At 41.9% G+C, this 17,962-nt stretch overlaps 1 protein-coding gene and 1 pseudogene across 1 annotated transcript in view; one reads left to right on the forward strand and one right to left on the reverse strand.

Moving 5' to 3' along the window:
• The window catches only part of PCCA (propionyl-CoA carboxylase subunit alpha), a 414,664-nt gene extending 404,684 nt beyond the window's left edge, over nt 1-9,980 (reverse strand). Inside the window, exons 1-2 of the mRNA XM_059143714.1 lie at nt 9,882-9,980; nt 1,545-1,660 (exon numbers count right to left, since the gene is read on the reverse strand). Of these exons, the coding sequence (XP_058999697.1) occupies nt 1,545-1,607 (63 nt within the window). The 5' untranslated portion in view covers nt 1,608-1,660; nt 9,882-9,980. The remainder of the gene's footprint in view (nt 1-1,544; nt 1,661-9,881) is intronic.
• Nucleotides 9,488-17,962, forward strand: part of LOC131814106 (asparagine synthetase [glutamine-hydrolyzing]-like) — a 44,064-nt pseudogene continuing 35,589 nt past the window's right edge.

Genomic DNA, 17,962 nt, shown 5'->3' on the forward strand with positions numbered 1-17,962 from the left:
TGGAAACACGTCAAAGCATAGTCTACGATGTTTCTAGTGCACATCATACCCTGATTGCAATAAAATCCTGACAAAACTTAAGATAGGAAAGAGAATAGAACCAAAGATTCCTGGAGCACCTCCGAATGCATTGTGTAAAATTGCCCCAACAATCTTCACTTTCCCTCTTTTTAGGGGCAGAAACATTCATTTCATTGGAATTTTTATTAAGAAGCTTTGTAAGTCTCAATACTTTACTTCACTGCCCACATCATCCTCAATCCCCAGGTAATACAGAAAAGACACATCGAACTTTCAATTCTAGTTAAATTTTTAGAAACTCTGGAACTTGACCTAAACTGTTGCCTTTTGCCTTAGTGACAATGAAATCAACTCCATCGCCAGCCCACTGATTCTCAACCTATGAACTAATAGTTTGGCATCTTATCTGCCTGGGAATGTTGTCCCCCGTTTTAGACTTTGCCTTATTACAGGCTGTTATAGCCAAATATTAAAAATGACTCACGTGATACATTCAGTTTTTGAACCTTTTTGAAGTTCTGGTAAATTATAATTAATTTAAATTTTACCATTTTAACCATTTTTAAGTGTATAGTACAGTGTATAAACTATCACCACCATCCATTGCCAGAACTTTTCTCATCTTGCAAAACAGAAACTGTATGTTCACTGAACACTAACTGCTCCCTTTTCCTCTTTCCCCAGACCCTAGCCACCACCACTCTACTATCCCTATGAACTTGACTATTCTAGATATCTCATGTAAGTGGAATCATTGCACAATTTTATCAACAGATGTAAGTAGCTTTTCTAAAACATCCTATAAAACAAACCTATCCACTATTTAAAACCCAGAGGAGGGGAGCCTGGGTGGCTCAGTTGGTTGGGCATTTGCGTTTGGCTTGGGTCATGATCCCGGCTCTCTGGGATCAAGCCCTGCACATCACATCAGCCTCCCTGCTCAGTGGGGAACCTGCTTCTCCCTCTCCCTCTGCCCTCCCCACCCCTGCCCATGCTTGCTCACTCTCTTGTGCTATCTCAAATAAATAAATAAAACCTTTTAAAAAATAAAAATGAAATAAATGAAACTCCAAGATGTCATCTTAAAGAGACATGAGAAAAAGGCTGTCCTTGGCCTCAGTGGGAATGATGCCTGGCTGGCACTATATGCAACTAACTGGCCAGCTGCTGTCCGGAATGCTGACCCTTGCTTCCCTGCTGGCTAATGAAGGAGAAAGCAGCCCTTCTTGAGTCAGAAGGACTGTTCCTGCTACAGACCTTAACCTGAGGGTTCTGAGGAGTCCTCCGGAAGCAGAAAACTGCAGGAAAACAGCTTCTGCTCAAGACTATCAGAATAAACTAATGACTGGATGAAGGCAACAGCCCAAGCCCCAGGGAACATGGGAAGTCAGGGGACTAGTGCTACACATCATCGCACTTCAATTTGTATGCGTATTTTTGTAATTTTCCTCATCATTCTCCTTTACCTCTTTCGGTTTAAGGTTCTGGATTGTTGACAGCTTGTTACCTCTTAACTATGGTACCTGTAAGCTGCTGGAGCCGGACAGAATCAGGAGATACCCATGGACAGAAATAGGAGAACCCATTGTTGAATTGTCAGGAGTCTTGCTGGTTAAATTCTCCACAGCTTGAAACCAACCTGTGGAAAAACAGAAAACTACAAATTGGGGCCTCTTCCCCTCCCACTCTCCCAGAGAATCTGCTGTTAAGCATTTACCTGCACACCACGGCCTAGAAGGTCCCCATCCTTCGTATTGCCCTTTGGGTCCTTACTCACTCCCAAGCCTGTGTCCAGCTGACTAGGGTTTGCTTATGATATGGCTAACTCAACATTAATCTGCTGACTTTGTGTTCACTTTCATTTGGGGACCACCCAGCTTCAATTGGTACGAGTTCCTAGGTATCTGTTGGTTCACTGGGTAACTGCTCTCAAGCACTAACTTTTTAGATGGTGAACACCTCATAGGCCAGACATCCAGAAACCTGAAACTCCTTATCACATTGTATGAAAAGGGAGATTCCTATCTCCACTTGTAAATCTTTCATGAGTGCTAGACTTTGCAAGGAAATTTTACAGTCACTGAGCTTTATTGGTACGGTATACACAGGGTACATACAGGGGTCCTCTCCCCTTCGCACACCTTACAAGACACACGCCATGAAGGCGCAGCCTGGAGCTCTCTCACTTTAGATCTAGCTCATGATTTCTCCACCTTAAATTCAGTCACTGGCCTAATCCTGATGAGGGACACCATCACTCCAAGTGCCACAAGATCTCTTTTCCCATGAAAATTGTGAGCTGGGCTGAAAACGAGCTGACAGTTCCTTTTGAAACTTGTGTGGCTCCAAAGCAAGATGTTTCTTATTAGAGAGAGATGGAAAGGCACAAAACATTTCTCAGTCTTGTCTGGGAGGGGCAGGCATTGCTGCTTTTAAGTACAAGCCGGAACAACTCAGCACAAGCCTGTGTGTTTCTTTCCTCTCACCAGAAGCCTGAAACTTCCCACACATGTGGAGTGATCCAAACTGCTCATTCGGAGCACAAGTTGTCCTCACTCTGAGCACTTGTATTCTTTCCTTTTTCTTTCTAAGAATTTATTTATTTATTTATTTATTTATTTAAGAGAGCGCATGCAAGCAGGGGAGCTGTGAACAGAGGAAGAGGGAGAAGCAGACAGACACTTAACTAATCAAGTCACCCAGCCGCCTATAAACTCTATCATAGTAAAGCCTCTACCTTTATGATTCATCTTTGTATCTCCTATGCCTGACTCTCAGGACTATATATAATGACTACATATAAAGACTATATATAATGAGTTTATATTAATAATTCCAACTCAAAATTAGCATTATAGTGCTTTTTCTTTTCTAAGATATTATTTTTAAGTAATCTCCACACCCAACATGGGGCTTGAACTCACAATCCCAAGATCAAGAGTCACATGTTCTACCCACTGGGCCACTCAGGCACCCATATAGTGCTTTTTTTCCCCATATCTTCTTAACTTGGACATCTTGGTTCCTAATAATATTAATATCTCCTTGTTTTATTTTATAATATGCAAATGCAGAAGAACAACAATATTACTAACAATAACCTACAGAATGCAATTCAAAATACCTTTCTTTGTACTTTTATTTGTCCTTAGACTTTATATGAGGAAAATGTTACAGTGTTCTATGTTCCAAAGTAACTTTAAGTAATTATTTTTTCAGGGTGCCTGGCTGGCTCAGTCAGTTGAGTGTGACTCTTGATCTTGAGGTTGTAAGTTTGAGCCCCACATTGGGTGTAGAGATGACTTAAAAATAAAATCTAAAAAATAATAATATTTTCTCAGTGTGACTGTTTTGTTTGTTTGATTTTTAAAAGATTGTATTATTTACTTGACAGAGAGAGATCACAAGTAGGCAGAGAGGCAGGCAGAGAGAGAGGGAGAAGCAGGCTCCCCGCTGAGCAGAGAGCCCAATGCAGGGCTCAATCCCAGGACCCTGAGATCATAACCTGAGCTGAAGGCAAAGGCTTAACCAGCTGAGCCACCGAGGCACCCCACGACTGGGTTTTATATTCAGGTCACTGGTTTCTGTTCATGTTCAATTTTAGGATTTTTTTTCTTATTTCACTTAATTTTATTTTTTGAATATTTAAATCATTTACATGGTTCAAAAGTCAAAGCTACATAAAAAGGATACCCAGAGAATTAAATTCTTGCTCCCACCTTTATTCCTTATACCCTCTACCAATCCTCATAGGAATCATTTCCATTTTCAAAAATGTCTTGTTTACTCTTCCCTTTTTCATGAAAATAAGTACATATATATATGTACAAGTATATACAAATATGTTTATGTGTGGATATGCCCTAGTTTATTCAGTCTTCTAGTGATGGATACTTGGATTTGTTTTCAAACTTTTCTCATTACAAATAATCTCCCCATGCAGAGTATGTGCAAATCATATTTTGCATTTGTGAAAGTCTTTCTTCAGCTAGGTTCCTAGAAAGATCAGTGAATCACAGGATAAATACATATATAATAATTTTGCTAAATATTGCCCAATTTTCCCTCCAGGGAGGTTTTACTACTTTGCAATCTTGCTAGCAATGTTTAAGAATATCTGGGTGTGCGTGGGTGGCTCAGCTGGTTGAGCTGGAGCACCTGACTTGGGCTCAGGCGATCTCAGAGTCGTGGGATTGAGCCCCACATCAGACTCCCTGCTCAGCAGAGTGTCTGCTTCTCCCTCTGCCCCTCCCCACCCTGACCTACCCCCGTTTATGCACTCTTTTGCTCTCTCTCAAATAAATAAATAAATTTAAAATAAATTAATTTGAGTTTGAGTTTGAGTTTGAGCACGGTTTGAGTCCCATGTTGGGTGTAGAGATAACTTCAAAATAAAGGCTTTTATATTTATTATTATCATTATTATTATTTTAAGTAGGTGCCATGCCCAGCACAGAGCCCAACATGGGGCTTGAACTCATAACCCTGAGATCAAAACCTGAGCTAAGAGTTGGATGCTTAACCAACCGACTGAGCCACCCAGACGCCCCCAAAATAAAGCCTTTTAAAAAATAAGAATACCTGTTTATCCCCAGGATTACCAATGTAATGTGACTTTTTTTCAGGCTTTTGCACTTGGAGCTATCTAGAAGTGGGAAGGCTGTGAGATTTCACCTTACCCGCATGCTAACAAGTTAGCCTCAGTAGGTGCTGCCAGCAGACTTTAGACTTTCAGTCAAAAACAAAAGAAGCCATTACTTATGGCAGAGCAGGAGCCTGAGCCCCATGCTGGCATTGGTTCATCTTGTCCCCACCCCAAGTCCCATGGGGATGATGTGGAGCAGCCCACGTGGATGATGTGCCCAGGAGAGTCTGTGCAACAGCAGAGGAAACCTGAGTCTAGAAAACCCCCAATCTTATATAAGGGAGCTGCAAGAAACCTGTCCAACCTTTACTCCTAAGAAAATATTATCTTTATTGCCCCAGTCCGAAAATAAATCAGCCCTCTGCTGCATTTGCATCGCCTTGATGAAGAATGATGCTGAATACTTTTTCCAATGTTTCAAAGGCAATTACCTGTCATCTCTTGGGAACGGTCTCAGTATTTCTGGCCATTTTCCTACCAGGTTTTTGTCTTTGACTTTTTAACAATTTTATTACGATATGATTTACATAGCATCATGGTCACCCATTTAAAGAGCGCCATTCAGTAAGCAGTGTGTTTATAGATACGCAACCATCACCACTTGGGAACATCTTTATTACCCCAAAAGAAACCTTTGACCCATTAGCCATCATCCCTCAGCCTCAATCCTTACCCCTACCCCACCCAGCCCTACTTGACCACTAATCTACTCTCCATCTCCATCTCTATGGATTTGCCTAGTCTAGATGTTCCATATACATGGTATTGCACAGGGGAGCCTGGGGGGCTCAGTTGGTTAAGCTCCTGCCTTGGGCTCAGGTCAGGATCCCAGGGTCCGGTGTTCCACACAGTATGTGAGCTTCTGTAACTGGCTTCTTTCTCTTAGCGTGTTTTTGAGGTCCATCCATGTAGCATCTATCAATACTCTTCTTTATTCTTTGTTATGCATTGATAGAACTTAACTATTTTGTGTAATTTAAGCTGAAAATATTTTCTGCCAGTTTTTCACTTGTCTTTTGACTTTGCTTATGATGGCTTTGCCAAGTAAAAGTTTATATTTGTCTGCATGTATGTAGATATAGATAAACACATTAGATATTAGATGTATAGAGAAGTACTTAAATGTACCAATCTCTGTCCATGGCTTCTGGAATTTGAGTTATAATACAATAGCCTTCCTCATGTCCAGGTAATAAAGAAATAGACATGTTTTATTCTTAAATGTATCTTTTCATTTTTTTACATTGAAATGAAGGATCTATTTGGAGTATATTTTAATGTAAAATAAGGGACACAAATCTAAATATATAATTTTTTTCAAATGGCTCTCTAGTTGTGCTGGTACTTTTTAAAAAAGTTAATCTTTCCCCTCAATAATTTAAGATGCTTCCTTTGTCATATGCTAAATTTCCATATATACTTGAAATTGTTTCCACTGGTTTGTCTGCTAGCCAGGCATCAACACCACATTGTTTTAATTATAGGCTCTCTACAGTAATTTTTAATATACGGTAAGGCCAACCCCTCTAATTGCTCTTCCTTTTGATGATATACGTGCATATTTTGCTTATTTATTTTTCCATATGAGTCTTATGATCCAATGCCAGGAAAAATTTTGCTGGCATCTTTTTGGGGAATTACCTTAAGTTAGCATATTAATTTGGAGAGACTTGAAATTTTTATTATGTTAATTGGTCCTATCGAAGACAAGGAATGTGTTTCTATTTTTGTTTAATCAAACTTTTGTGATTTTTCACGACTGTTTCCAAATCTTCCTCATGTTTGACCCATCATCTCAAAACAATGTTTCCCATCATCTATGTAACTAGGTCTACAGAGGATGGCCAGCCATAGTAGCAGCTCTTCTCTTGGGAGGAGGGATAAGGAAGTGGGCTGACAGAGGTAACCAGAAGAGCCAAGTATCTTCTATGTTCTACTTTCCCTGAGTTTTGTTCTGTTGGCCCCACTGAGGGTTTTACCCATGTGTATGTTGCTGGCTATGCTGTTATATAGTAGTCATTGAAACACTGTCTTTGGGGCGCCTGGGTGGGTTAAGCCTCTGCCTTCGGCTTAAGTCATGATCTCAGGGTCCTGGGATCGAGCCCTGAGTCGGACTCTCTGCTCAGCAAGCAGCCTTCTTCCTCCCCCCTCTCTGCCTACTTGTGATCTCTCTCTCTCTCTGTCAAATAAATAAATAAAATCTAAAAAAAAAAAGAAAAGAAAAGAAACACTATCTTTCGTAAGCTTTACTGGACAATGTGGCTGAACATGATATGGGATTGAAAACAGACTAGAGACTAAATATAGGAATTTAGTGTATAATGGGGCTTTGGAATTAAGTTATTCTATTTTTTACTGACGTCAGAGACTTGTAATGGGACACCTCACCTGCCCAATGAGTTGATTCCAGAAGGAGTCAGAGGAGAAATAACAAGAATCAGGAAAGAGGTTTCGCAAAGGTGAAAGCAGGACTTTTGTGGTACTCTGCTGGTTGCCTTTGCTGTGCGAGGCCACTGTACTCCAGGTTAACGCGAGGCTTGCTCTGAAACATAGTGGAGTGAGCCCCTGAGTAGCTCAGGCACTAAGCGTCTGCCTTCGGCTGGGGCCATGATCTCAGGGTCCTGGCATCAAGCTCTGCATCCAGCAACCTGCTCTGCGGGAAGCCTGCTTCTCCCTCTCCCATTCTCCTTGCTTGTGGTCCCTCTCTTGCTATCTTTCTCTCTGTCAAATAAATACATAAAATCTTAAAAAAAAAAAAAATCCTAATGGAGTAACAGAGAGTATATAAACCAAGGAGGTATAGGAGGAGAGGGAAAAACTTGTTTCTTTTTTCAAACCCTTCCGGCTCCTCTCCAGCTCAGAGAACAAAGAGATTATGCAGGAGCAGCAGCAATCTTGTGTTAAGAATGCTTGGTCATCTCTCTGACAACACTGCCATCTAAGCCTCTTCTGGGACCCTTGAGTTACCCACAAATTAGCAAAATAAAAGGCCTCCTGTTCCAAAAGATTTCCCACTTTGAGTCTTTCCTAGTCCCCTTAGTCTTAAAATGTACCAGAACACCCATACAATAGAGTATCAGGCTGCTCCAATACGGAGTCAGGAAAGTCTCTACCTACAACAGTGAAGGAATTGCCAGGATACACTGTTGACAGAAAGAAATCAAGACAGGGGTGTCTGGCTGGCTCAGCTGGTAGAGCCTGCAACCCCTGATCCTGAAGTTGTGAGTTCAAGGCCCACATTAGATGTGGAGCCTTCTTCAGAAAGAAAGAAAGAAAGAAAGAAAGAAGACATCAAGTTGAGAAAAGTATGTATGTAAGCTACCATTTATCTAAGAAAGGAAGACTACAGATATAGGTATACAGGTAATGCTTATATTAATTGACGCCTGGGTGGCTCAGTGGGTTAAAGCCTCTGCCTTCTGCTCAGGTCATGATCCCAGAGTCCTGGGATGGAGCCCCACATCGGGCTCTCTGCTCAGCGGGAAGCCTGCTTCCTCCTCTCTATCTCTCTCTCTCTCTCTGCCTGCCTCTCTGCCTACTTCTGATCTCTGTCTATCAAATAAATAAATAAAAATCTTTGAAAAAAAAAATGCTTATATTAAAAAAAAACAACAACAGATAATCCATAGCCCTCGCCTCCACTCCTGCTGCCTGTCCGACCTGCTTCCTCCCAGAGAGCCAGCAGCTCCACTGGGCCAGGTGTGGCATCTGCACCCTTTAGGGCAGTGACGATCGTCTCTGACCACCGTCTAAGTGCTATGGAGATCGCACACAGAGGTCCAGACTCACTTCAGCTTCAGAAAGTCAACAGATGCACCAACTGCTGCTTTGGATTTCACTGGTAGTCAGTGGTTGACCCCCTGTCTGGTATGCAGCCAGTCTGAGGAAAGAAACCTCCTTTACTTATGGTTCTGTTACAAGGTGAAATCTTCAAGCACAAGGAGATGAAACACACTTCCTTTTCAATTACCCTTTCTCTTTTTTAATTTATTTTGACTTGAATCACTAGACCAAAATTATTATTATTTTTTTTTTTTTTTGACAGAGAGAGACATGTGAGAGTGGGAACACAAGTGGGGGGAGTGGGAAAGGGAGAAGCAGGCTCCCCACTGAGCAGGGAGCCTGATGTGGGGCTTGATCCCAGGACCCTGGGATCATGACGTGAGCCAAAAGCAGACACTTAATGACTAAGCCACACAGGCACCCTTCACTAGACCAAAACTAATGGTGAGATCATCCTTCATTGTTGTGACAACGGGGCAGATAATTTGTATATTGGATGGGGTGCTTGCATTTATTTTATAGGATATCACCAATAAGAAAGTGTTCCTGGGTGGCGCCTGGGTGGCTCAGTGGGTTAAAGCCTCTGCCTTTGGCTCAGGTCATGATCCCAGGGTCCTGGGATCGAGCCTCACATCGGGCTCTCTGCTCAGCAAGGAGCCTGCCTCCTCCTCCTCTCTCTTTCTGCCTGCCTCTGCCTACTTGTGGTTTGTCTGTCAAATAAATAAAAATCTTTAAAAAAAAAAAAATAAGAAATAAAAAAATAAAATGCGTTCCTGAGCATAGACACCTGTGGAGTCAGACCTTTGTTTAAAGCCATGATAGAAGATGGATTTGGGGCTGTGTGTTTAGAAGCTAAAGGGCTTGTTAACCTGAAGCACATCACAAATCCGTTATCAAAATGGAGCCTCGCCCCCCCCCCCAAAAAAAAAGTAGAGCCTTTTCTTCTGGGACACTATCAAATTTGGGATTTAAAGTCAAGTGACAACGTTGCTTCCATGGAAATGGTGAAGTATCATCACTGTAGAAATGAACGGGTGCATGCCCTCTCTAACTGTGGAGAATGTACTCGCGGGTCTTGACGTGGAAACTGTGGAGGTGAGAACTGGAGACAGCAGTACAGACAACTCTTTCAAGGACTTTTGCTATAAAGGAGAGGGGGAGACGGAAGACGAGAGCTGGTGCAGGGGGCGTGGATGTGCACATGCTACCAGCCACCCAGTGGAAAGGACAAACCGATGCTGCAAGAGATGGGGGGGACCAATCCTTAATACGGAAGCTCAAGGCAAATGTGTTGTGATTCCTCGATGGTAAAGTAATTAACGTTTGCCTGCAGAAGCAGATTCACTCATGCTCTCTTTTCCTCTTCCTATACATGCCTACCTTTGGATCCTTGTGCATGTACATGTACATCTCCATGTGACAGAAACATTACCTGACAGGCAGGAGAACTGGATGTCTTTGAGCCGGGGGCGCTGATTCTGGCTTGGCTGCTGTCGCCCTGTTGAAGCAGCTTAAAGAGGCTCCAGTAGACTATGCTCTCCAGACACTTGCAGTTGGCTTGGAAGACAGTCCCCATTTACTGGCTGCTGGAAAGGCAACAGATCACATTGGTAGTAATATCATGAAGTCAGTCCTCTGGACTCTGAGGAAGGCATTCAGATACTAAATGAAGTCACATTTTCCTTGGAAACTTAGAACCGTGCAACAGTTCACACTTCAGGAGATATGTATTTGATTTCCAAGTACATCTGGAAGAACCCAGATAGCGTGGTGATCTTCTCTGGAGAAGATTCAGATGTACTTCTACGGAGTTACTTATATTTCCACAAAGACAACTTCTAAAAAAGCCAATGAGAGTGAGAAACTTCTGAGGGAACTCTGTTTGTTTGATGTTGTTCTCCACACAGATCAAACTGCTGTTACCCATGGACTTGAACTGAGAGTCCCATTCCTGGATGGTTGTTTTCTTCCCATTACTTGTCTCTGCTACCAGCAATGAAAATTCCAAAGAATGGGATAGAAAACTATGTCCTGAGAGAGAATATTCGAAGACTCTAAACCAATCCTTAAAGAGATTCTCCAGTGACCAACAGAAGCCTTCAGTCATGGGATAACCTCAGTTAATAATTTGTTTTAAGGGATGCCTGGGTGGCTCAGTTGGTTGGGCAGCTGCCTTCGGCTCAGGTCATGATCCCAGCGTCCTGGGATCGAGTCCCACATCCGGCTCCTTTCCCTCCGCAGGGAGCCTGCTTCTCCCTCTGACTCTGCCTTCCACTCTGTCTGCCTATGCTGGCTCTCGCTCACTCTCTCTGACAAATAAATAAATAAAATCTTTAAAAAAAAAAAAAATTGTTTTAAGATTTTACAGGAATCTGGGGTGCCTGGGTGGCTCAGTGGGTTAAGCCACTGCCTTCAGTCATGATCTCAGGGTCCTGGGATCGAGTCCCGCATGGGGCTCTCTGCTCAGCAGGGAGCCTGCTTCCTTTTCTCTCTCTCTCTGCCTGCCTCTCAGTGGACTTGTAATTTCTCTCTGTCAAATAAATAAATAAAATCTTAAAAAAAAAAAAAAGGATTTTACAGGAATCTTTTACAGGACTGGCCAGCTCAGTCGATGGAGCCTATTATGACTTTTGATCTCAGGGTTGTGAGTTTGAGCCCCATAATGGGTTTATTTTACTTAAAAGTAAAATCTTTAAAAAAAAAAAAAAAAGGATTTCATAGGAATATCTGGACAGCAGGTTGGTGATGTTATGATGCTGAGGGCAAGGCACAAATTTCCCTCAGTACTCCTCAAACTTACAAAAGCGATTACTACTGTTAATCCTGGAATGGCGCTACCCAGGTCAGACTAACTGGCTCACCAGGTACTAAATGCCCAAGCAGACTCACGCCGCCAACCCTTCTGCCTGCACTCTGACCTGGTTACAAGCTACCAAAGCTGAGACACCCACTAAAGCACAGATGGAAGGTAAATGTTCCTACTCGTGAAGGGCAGTGGGACTAGAGGCAGGTGGGGCCACCCACCCATATGTACTCGAGCATGGAAAGAAAAGTTTCAACTCTAAAACACAAAGGGAAAATAAATCATAAAATTAAAAAGAAATTGTTACCAGTGGGGTAGAAGGAGGAACAGGATAGAGGAGACAGAGATGAAAGCCAGACATGTTTTAAACACTTGACTTTGAAACCATGTAAGTATTTTACAAAGATCTAAAACAAGATTAAATTTTAGCAACCTCCAAGTATAAAGGAAAATGAAGCAAATGAAATCACTAAAAATCCTTAATGACTTCCTAAGCACTAAATGTGATGCCTTGAGGGTACGTTCAACTTAACCTGTCCGCATTTTACATTATTGATACTGACTCCTTATTATTAAAATTCTCTTCCTCCTTGGCTTTTCTGAGACCGCTGTTTTTTGGTTTACCTTATAATTCTGAGTTCACTTATTAATATCCTTCACCAAGGCCTCTTCTTCTACCTGTGCTTTCAAGATAAGTAGTTTCCATTCTTTTTTATTTTTTTTTTATTTTTTAAGATTTTATTTTTAAGTAGTCTCTATACCCAACATGGTCATGGGCCCATGACTCTTGGTTTCCAAGAGATCCAAGAATATGAGATCCCACCCTGCATCAAGCCCCCAGTCGGGCTCCATGCTCAGCATGGTCAGGTGGTCCCTTCTCTCTGCTCCTCCCCCACTTGGCACTCACTCTCTCTCTCTCAAAGAAATGAAATCTTAAAAAAAAAAAAAAAAAGCCACATGCTGTAGGTAGTTCTCATTTTTTTTCTTTTTGTTTGTTTGTTTCTTTCTTTTTTTTTTTTTAAGTAATCTCTACAACCAATGTGGGGCTCGAATTCACAACCCTGAGATCAAGTCGCGCACTCCACGGACTGAGCCAGCTGGGCACCCCTAGGCAGTTCCACTCTTAACTTACTCTTTTTAATCTACTGATCACTCCGAGTAGTATAACCATATACTCCCCTGACTTCTGTTAGACATATTTACATTAATATATTATTATAAGTTGCTGTACTATATATTGCCATGGGAGAGGAAAAATGAACCAATTTCAAGGAAACTGCTCTAAAAATCGTTTCTTTGATTAAGTTATTTGGCCTATCTACTGAAGTACTGTCATTCAAAAGCTACCTCAGGTGTTATCTACCCTGTAAAGCCTTATCTAGATTTCTCTCAGCAGAATTAATCATTACTTCCTCTTCACTCTGATAAGATCTCTCTTCTGACATTTATTACCTAGTCACATATATTACCAAAATGCCAAAACAGAAATGGGTAGAGAAAGGGTAGAAAAAAACAAAACACTGGACCAGTACAGGGACACCAGGACAAAGGCAAAAGTAGGCCCAGACAAAAAGTGAAACCAGTCTTTCCTGGATCTGTACCTTCAGGGTCTTCAAGAGACCACACTGTGCCCTGGAAACAGCACCCCCACAGCCCCCACTCACCAATCCCACACCGCACACTGGTTGGCGGGGGGGGGGGGGGTGCTAAGGCAAGGGGCTACAGTGCTGCTCTGGAAGACCTTGCAGACCCCATTTCCAAGGCTCTGCCCCTAAAGGGGATCCTCTCAGGCCTGTGGGCTCCACTTGTGCTGGCGGGAGACCTGGTTCCTGCCCACAAGTGCTAGTCTGAGACAGAGCTAGTCACCCCTGGCCAGCCCTCACAGGCTCTTGTCAAGCTGCCTTGGCCTTCTGTGCTCTTAGGCCCTCCTCTCTCTTCCGGCTTTGGGGGAAGTTTGTGGGGGTGCCAGCCCCTGGGTCTTCTTTCTTCCTCCCCCAAAGGCCAGCCTAGCAGGCCCTTTCCTGTTAAGCCTGGAAGGCAGAGTTCATAAAGCAGTAAGGAATTCGGGTCTTATTCACAGGGGCTTGTCTAATTTACCTTCTTCCATTGCCTCTCCTAGGTAGTCCAGGAACACTGCCAGTTCCTGTCACCCCAGGAGCTTACTCTGGGCCCTCTCTTCCCTTTCTGCCTCTTCCAACTCCCGCTGAATGTAAAAGCCCTCCTTCTGGCAAGGCAGTGTCCAAAGTGCCTTCAGAGTGGACATTGCAGGGCGCCTGGGTGGCTAAGATGGTTATGCGTCTGTCTTCAGCTCTGGTCACCATCCCAGGGTCCTGGAATCAGGCTCCCTGCTCAGCAGGAAGCCTGCTTCTCCCTCTCTGACTCTGGCTGCTTGTGTTCCCTCTCTTGCTGTCTCTGTCAAAAAATAAATAAAATCTTGAAAGAACTAAAATAACATTGGGAAGGTATGTGCTATGGTGAGTGCTGTGAAGTGTGTAAACCTGGAGATTCACAGACCTGTACCCCTGGGGCTAATAATACATTATATGTTAATAAAAAAATTAAAAAAAATTTAAAAAGAAATAAAATAACGAAAACATGCCCACAAAACAGCTGAAAAATCATAGCTGAAAATGCTTAATAATTCAAAATGAGCTAAAACAAATTAATGAAACAATAGAAATTCTGAAGAAACAGGTAGAAATTAGAAAAAGTAAAAAATGAGATGACAGAATTCAGACTTAACCAACTGAGCCACCCAGGTGCTCCTGAAGATGATATGTGAGTTGCACAAAAGCAAATACCCCCAAAAAAAGCCTTATCAGAAAAAGAAGATAGGAGCGCCTGGGCGGCTCAGTCAGTTAAGCGTCCAAGACTTGGTTGGCTTGACCTTGACCCTGATCTCAGGGTGGTGAGATCAAGCCCTGTGTTGGACTCTGGGTTGGGGAGGGGCCTGCTGGAGATTGTGTCTCTCTCTCTCCCCCTCCGCCCTTCCCTGCTTCTCCGTCTTGCACTCTCACTCTCAAAAAAAAAAAAAAAAAAAAAAAAAAAAAATGTGAGGAGAGTAGTTACCCCTGGAGGAACAATAACTGAGAGGGAACCCTGGGGGCTTCTGCTGTTCCTGAAATATACCCTTTTTAATTTGGGCATTGATGACATAGATGTGTTTACTTTGTTAAAATCAGACTGTACAGGTGGCGCCTGGGTGGCTCAGTGGGATAAACCTCTGCCTTCAGCTCAGGTCATGATCCCAGGGGTCCCGCATCTGGCTCTCTGCTCTGCAGGGAGCCTGCTTCCCTTCCTCTCTCTCTGCCTGCCTGTCTGCCTATTTGTGATCTCTGTCAAATAAATCAATAAAATCTTAAAAAAAAATCAGACTGTACACTAATTTTTTTAGAGTCCTTCTTCGTGTAAATGCTGTACTCCTTAAAAGACACTTTCATTCACAAAATTTAAAGATGAAAATAAATAACAATTACTTGTATATTCTAAGAAAGCTCCTTTGTATACCCAATTTCAGTGGATATTCAGGAAGACAGCTTTTCTACTAATGATTTACTCAACTTTCTGTTAATAAAAAGGGTATGCATAACCAAAAACCAGATGCTGAAAGAAAGAATACTTACCTAGTACTTTTGGCCACCTGAATGAATCTCACCAAAGTGTCTAACAAGTAGCCAAACTGATTGCTATCTATACATAATATTTACATACAGATGCCACTCCACCCTGAAACACCTTAATCAGTGCTAATACACAAAGCCCACTCTTGTGTATCAATAGCATCACAGCCGTCTAACTCATGTACGTATTCATATTCAACAACATATGTAACTTAGTTCTTCAAGGTGTTGAGAAACATTGCCAAGGACCATGCTCTGCCTTGTCCTATTACAAGACAAAACACACTCTCTTGCCAATGCAGTATAACGGCTAGACAAAATTAAAAATTTTTTAATTTTTTTTTAATTTTTTATAAACTATATAATATATTTTTATCCCCCGGGGTACAGGTATGTGAATCGCCAGGTTTACACACTTCACAGCACTCACCATAGCACATACCCTCCCCAATGAAATTTTTTTAATTTTTTAAAAAGCTAGAGAAGGGGCACCTGGGTGGCTCAGTCATTAGGTGGCTGCCTTCAGCTCAGGTCATGATCCCAGGGTCCTAGGATCGAGTCCCACATCGAGTCCCAGCAGGAAGCCTGCTTCTCCCTCTCCCCCACCCCTTGCTTGTTCTCCCTCTCTTGCTGTCTCTCGTTCTGTCAAATAAATAAATAAAATCTAAAAAAAAACAAAAACAAAAACAAAAAAACCCACCTAGACAAGCTCTACCAGTCTGGACCACATTGCGATTGCGATTGGATACAGTTCTTTCTTTAATATAGAAATAAAATTGGAGCTCCTAGGTGGCTTAGTCAGTGGGGCATCCAACTCTTGGTTTCTGCTCTGGTGGTGATCTCATGGGTTGTGGGATAAAGCCCCGAGAGGAAGCCCACACTCAGGCAGGAGTCTGTTTGAAAATTCTCTCCCTCTACTCCTCCCCCCACTCACAATCTCTGGTGTTCTCTCTCTTTCTCTCTGAAAAAGATGAATACATCTTTAAAAAAAGAAAGAAAGAAAATCTATTGCACAACCTTCCTTTACTCATTAATTCCTATATATTACCTTGCCCAAGTCACACAACTAATGATGGGTAAAATTAAAACTCTTAACCATTAAAATTATAGGTCTCAGTGATAAAGCTTCAGGGAAGCAGTGAGCTGAGACACTTCCTTCCCATACCTCGGGCCCAACCCCTTTACCACCAAACATTAGTCTGCTAGCATTTCAGCCAGTGCTCCCCTTTGAATAAACAAATGCATGGATATTTTCCTTTATAACTCAGGCTCCCTTAAGAGATTAAAAGGAGTTCCTTATCCATAGTAAGTTTTGACTTATGAGAATGAAGAACCAAAGAGAAGATTGTACCTTCCTTATCTGCTTACTGATGCCTATGAAATACTTTTCATTCTATTATTAGAAATGAAGAGTTGCACCGGGGTGGCTCAGTGGGTAAAGCCTCTGCCTTCGGCTTGGGTCATGGTCTCAGGGTCCTGGGATCAAGCTCCACATCAGGCTCTCTGCTCAGTGGGGAGCCTGGTCCCCCCCCCCCCCACTGCCTGCCTCTCTGCCTACTTGCGATCTCTGTCAAATAAATAAATTAAATCTTTTTAAAAAATTATCAAAAAACAAGAAAAGAAACCCAGACAATAGGTGAGTTTAAGAGAAGAAGGGATAAAGAATTTCACCAAAGAGGAAGAATCTATATATTTTTATTGTTTTTTTTATTTTAATTCCAATATCGTTAACATACAGTGTTATATTAGTTCCAGGTGCATAATAACAGTGATTCAACAACTCCATACATTACTCAGTGCTCATCATAGTAAGTGTACTCTTGATTTGTTAAAAAAAAAAAAAAGTCTGTTTTTTGGATTTTCTCTTTTTTTCCCTTTGTTTGCCTGTTTTGCATCTTAAATTCAACATATGACATCATATGCTAGTCGTTTTTCTCTGACTGACTTATTTCACTTTAGCAATATACTCTCTAGCTTCATCCATGGCAAGATTTCTTTGTCATGGCTGAATAATATTACATTGTGTATATGTGTATGTACACATACAACATTTTCTTAGTCCATCTATCAAAGGACACTTGGTCTGCTTCCATAATTTGGCTATTGTAAATAATGCTACAGTAAACACAGGGTTGCATATATCCTTTTGAACTAGTTTCCTCATATTCTTTGAGTAAATATCCAGTAGTGTGATTACTAGATCAAAGGGTAGTCCTATTTTTAATTTATTGAGGAAACTCCATTCTGTTTTCCATAGTGGCTGCACCAGTTTGCATTCCCAGTGTACACAAAAGTTCCTTTTTCTTTTTTTTTTTTTTTCAAAAGATTTTATTTATTTATTTGACAAAGATCACAAGTGGGGAGAAAGGCAGGCAGAGAGAGGGGGAAGGGCAGGCTCCCTGCTGAGCAGAGAGTCTGATGCGGGGCTTGATCCCAGGACCACGAGATCATGACCCGAGCCAAAAGCAGAGGCCTAACCCGTTGAGCCACCCAGGCGCCCCAAAAGTTCCTTTTTCTCCACATCCCCTCTAACACCTGCTGTTTAAAAATCTATATATTCTTTTAAATGCCAACTGGAAGCTCTATAACAGAAAGTGATTATATCTGAATTTAAAAATCCAATTGATGCATTTGATACCAAATTAAATACAAAAGAACAGATAAATAGTAAATCGGAGAACAGGTCAATGCATTAAACTGAAGCACAGAGAGTAAAAAAGACCCAAAAAGAGTATAAGAGACTTACAGAACGTGATAGAAAGGTCTAACCATGTAATTGAAGTTGAAGAAACAGAAAAGAAAGACTGTTTCAGAGAAACAGTAGACAAAAATTCCCCCAAACTGATGAAAGCTCTTAAACCACACATTCAATAAGCTCTACAAGTCCCAGATGGGACAGAGAAAACACAGCTAGGCATAAGACAGTCAAACTGAAGGAAACCAAATATAAAGGGGAAAATGCTGGGGCGCCTAGTAGCTCAGTCTGTTAAGATTCCAACTTTTAGTTTCAGCATGGGTCGTGATCTCAGGGTCCTGGGATTGAGCCCCACCTTGGGCTCCACGCTCACCACAAAGTCGGTTTGACATTCT

This window comes from Mustela lutreola, chromosome 13 (assembly GCF_030435805.1).
Source record: "Mustela lutreola isolate mMusLut2 chromosome 13, mMusLut2.pri, whole genome shotgun sequence".
Classification (NCBI taxonomy): domain Eukaryota; kingdom Metazoa; phylum Chordata; class Mammalia; order Carnivora; family Mustelidae; genus Mustela; species Mustela lutreola.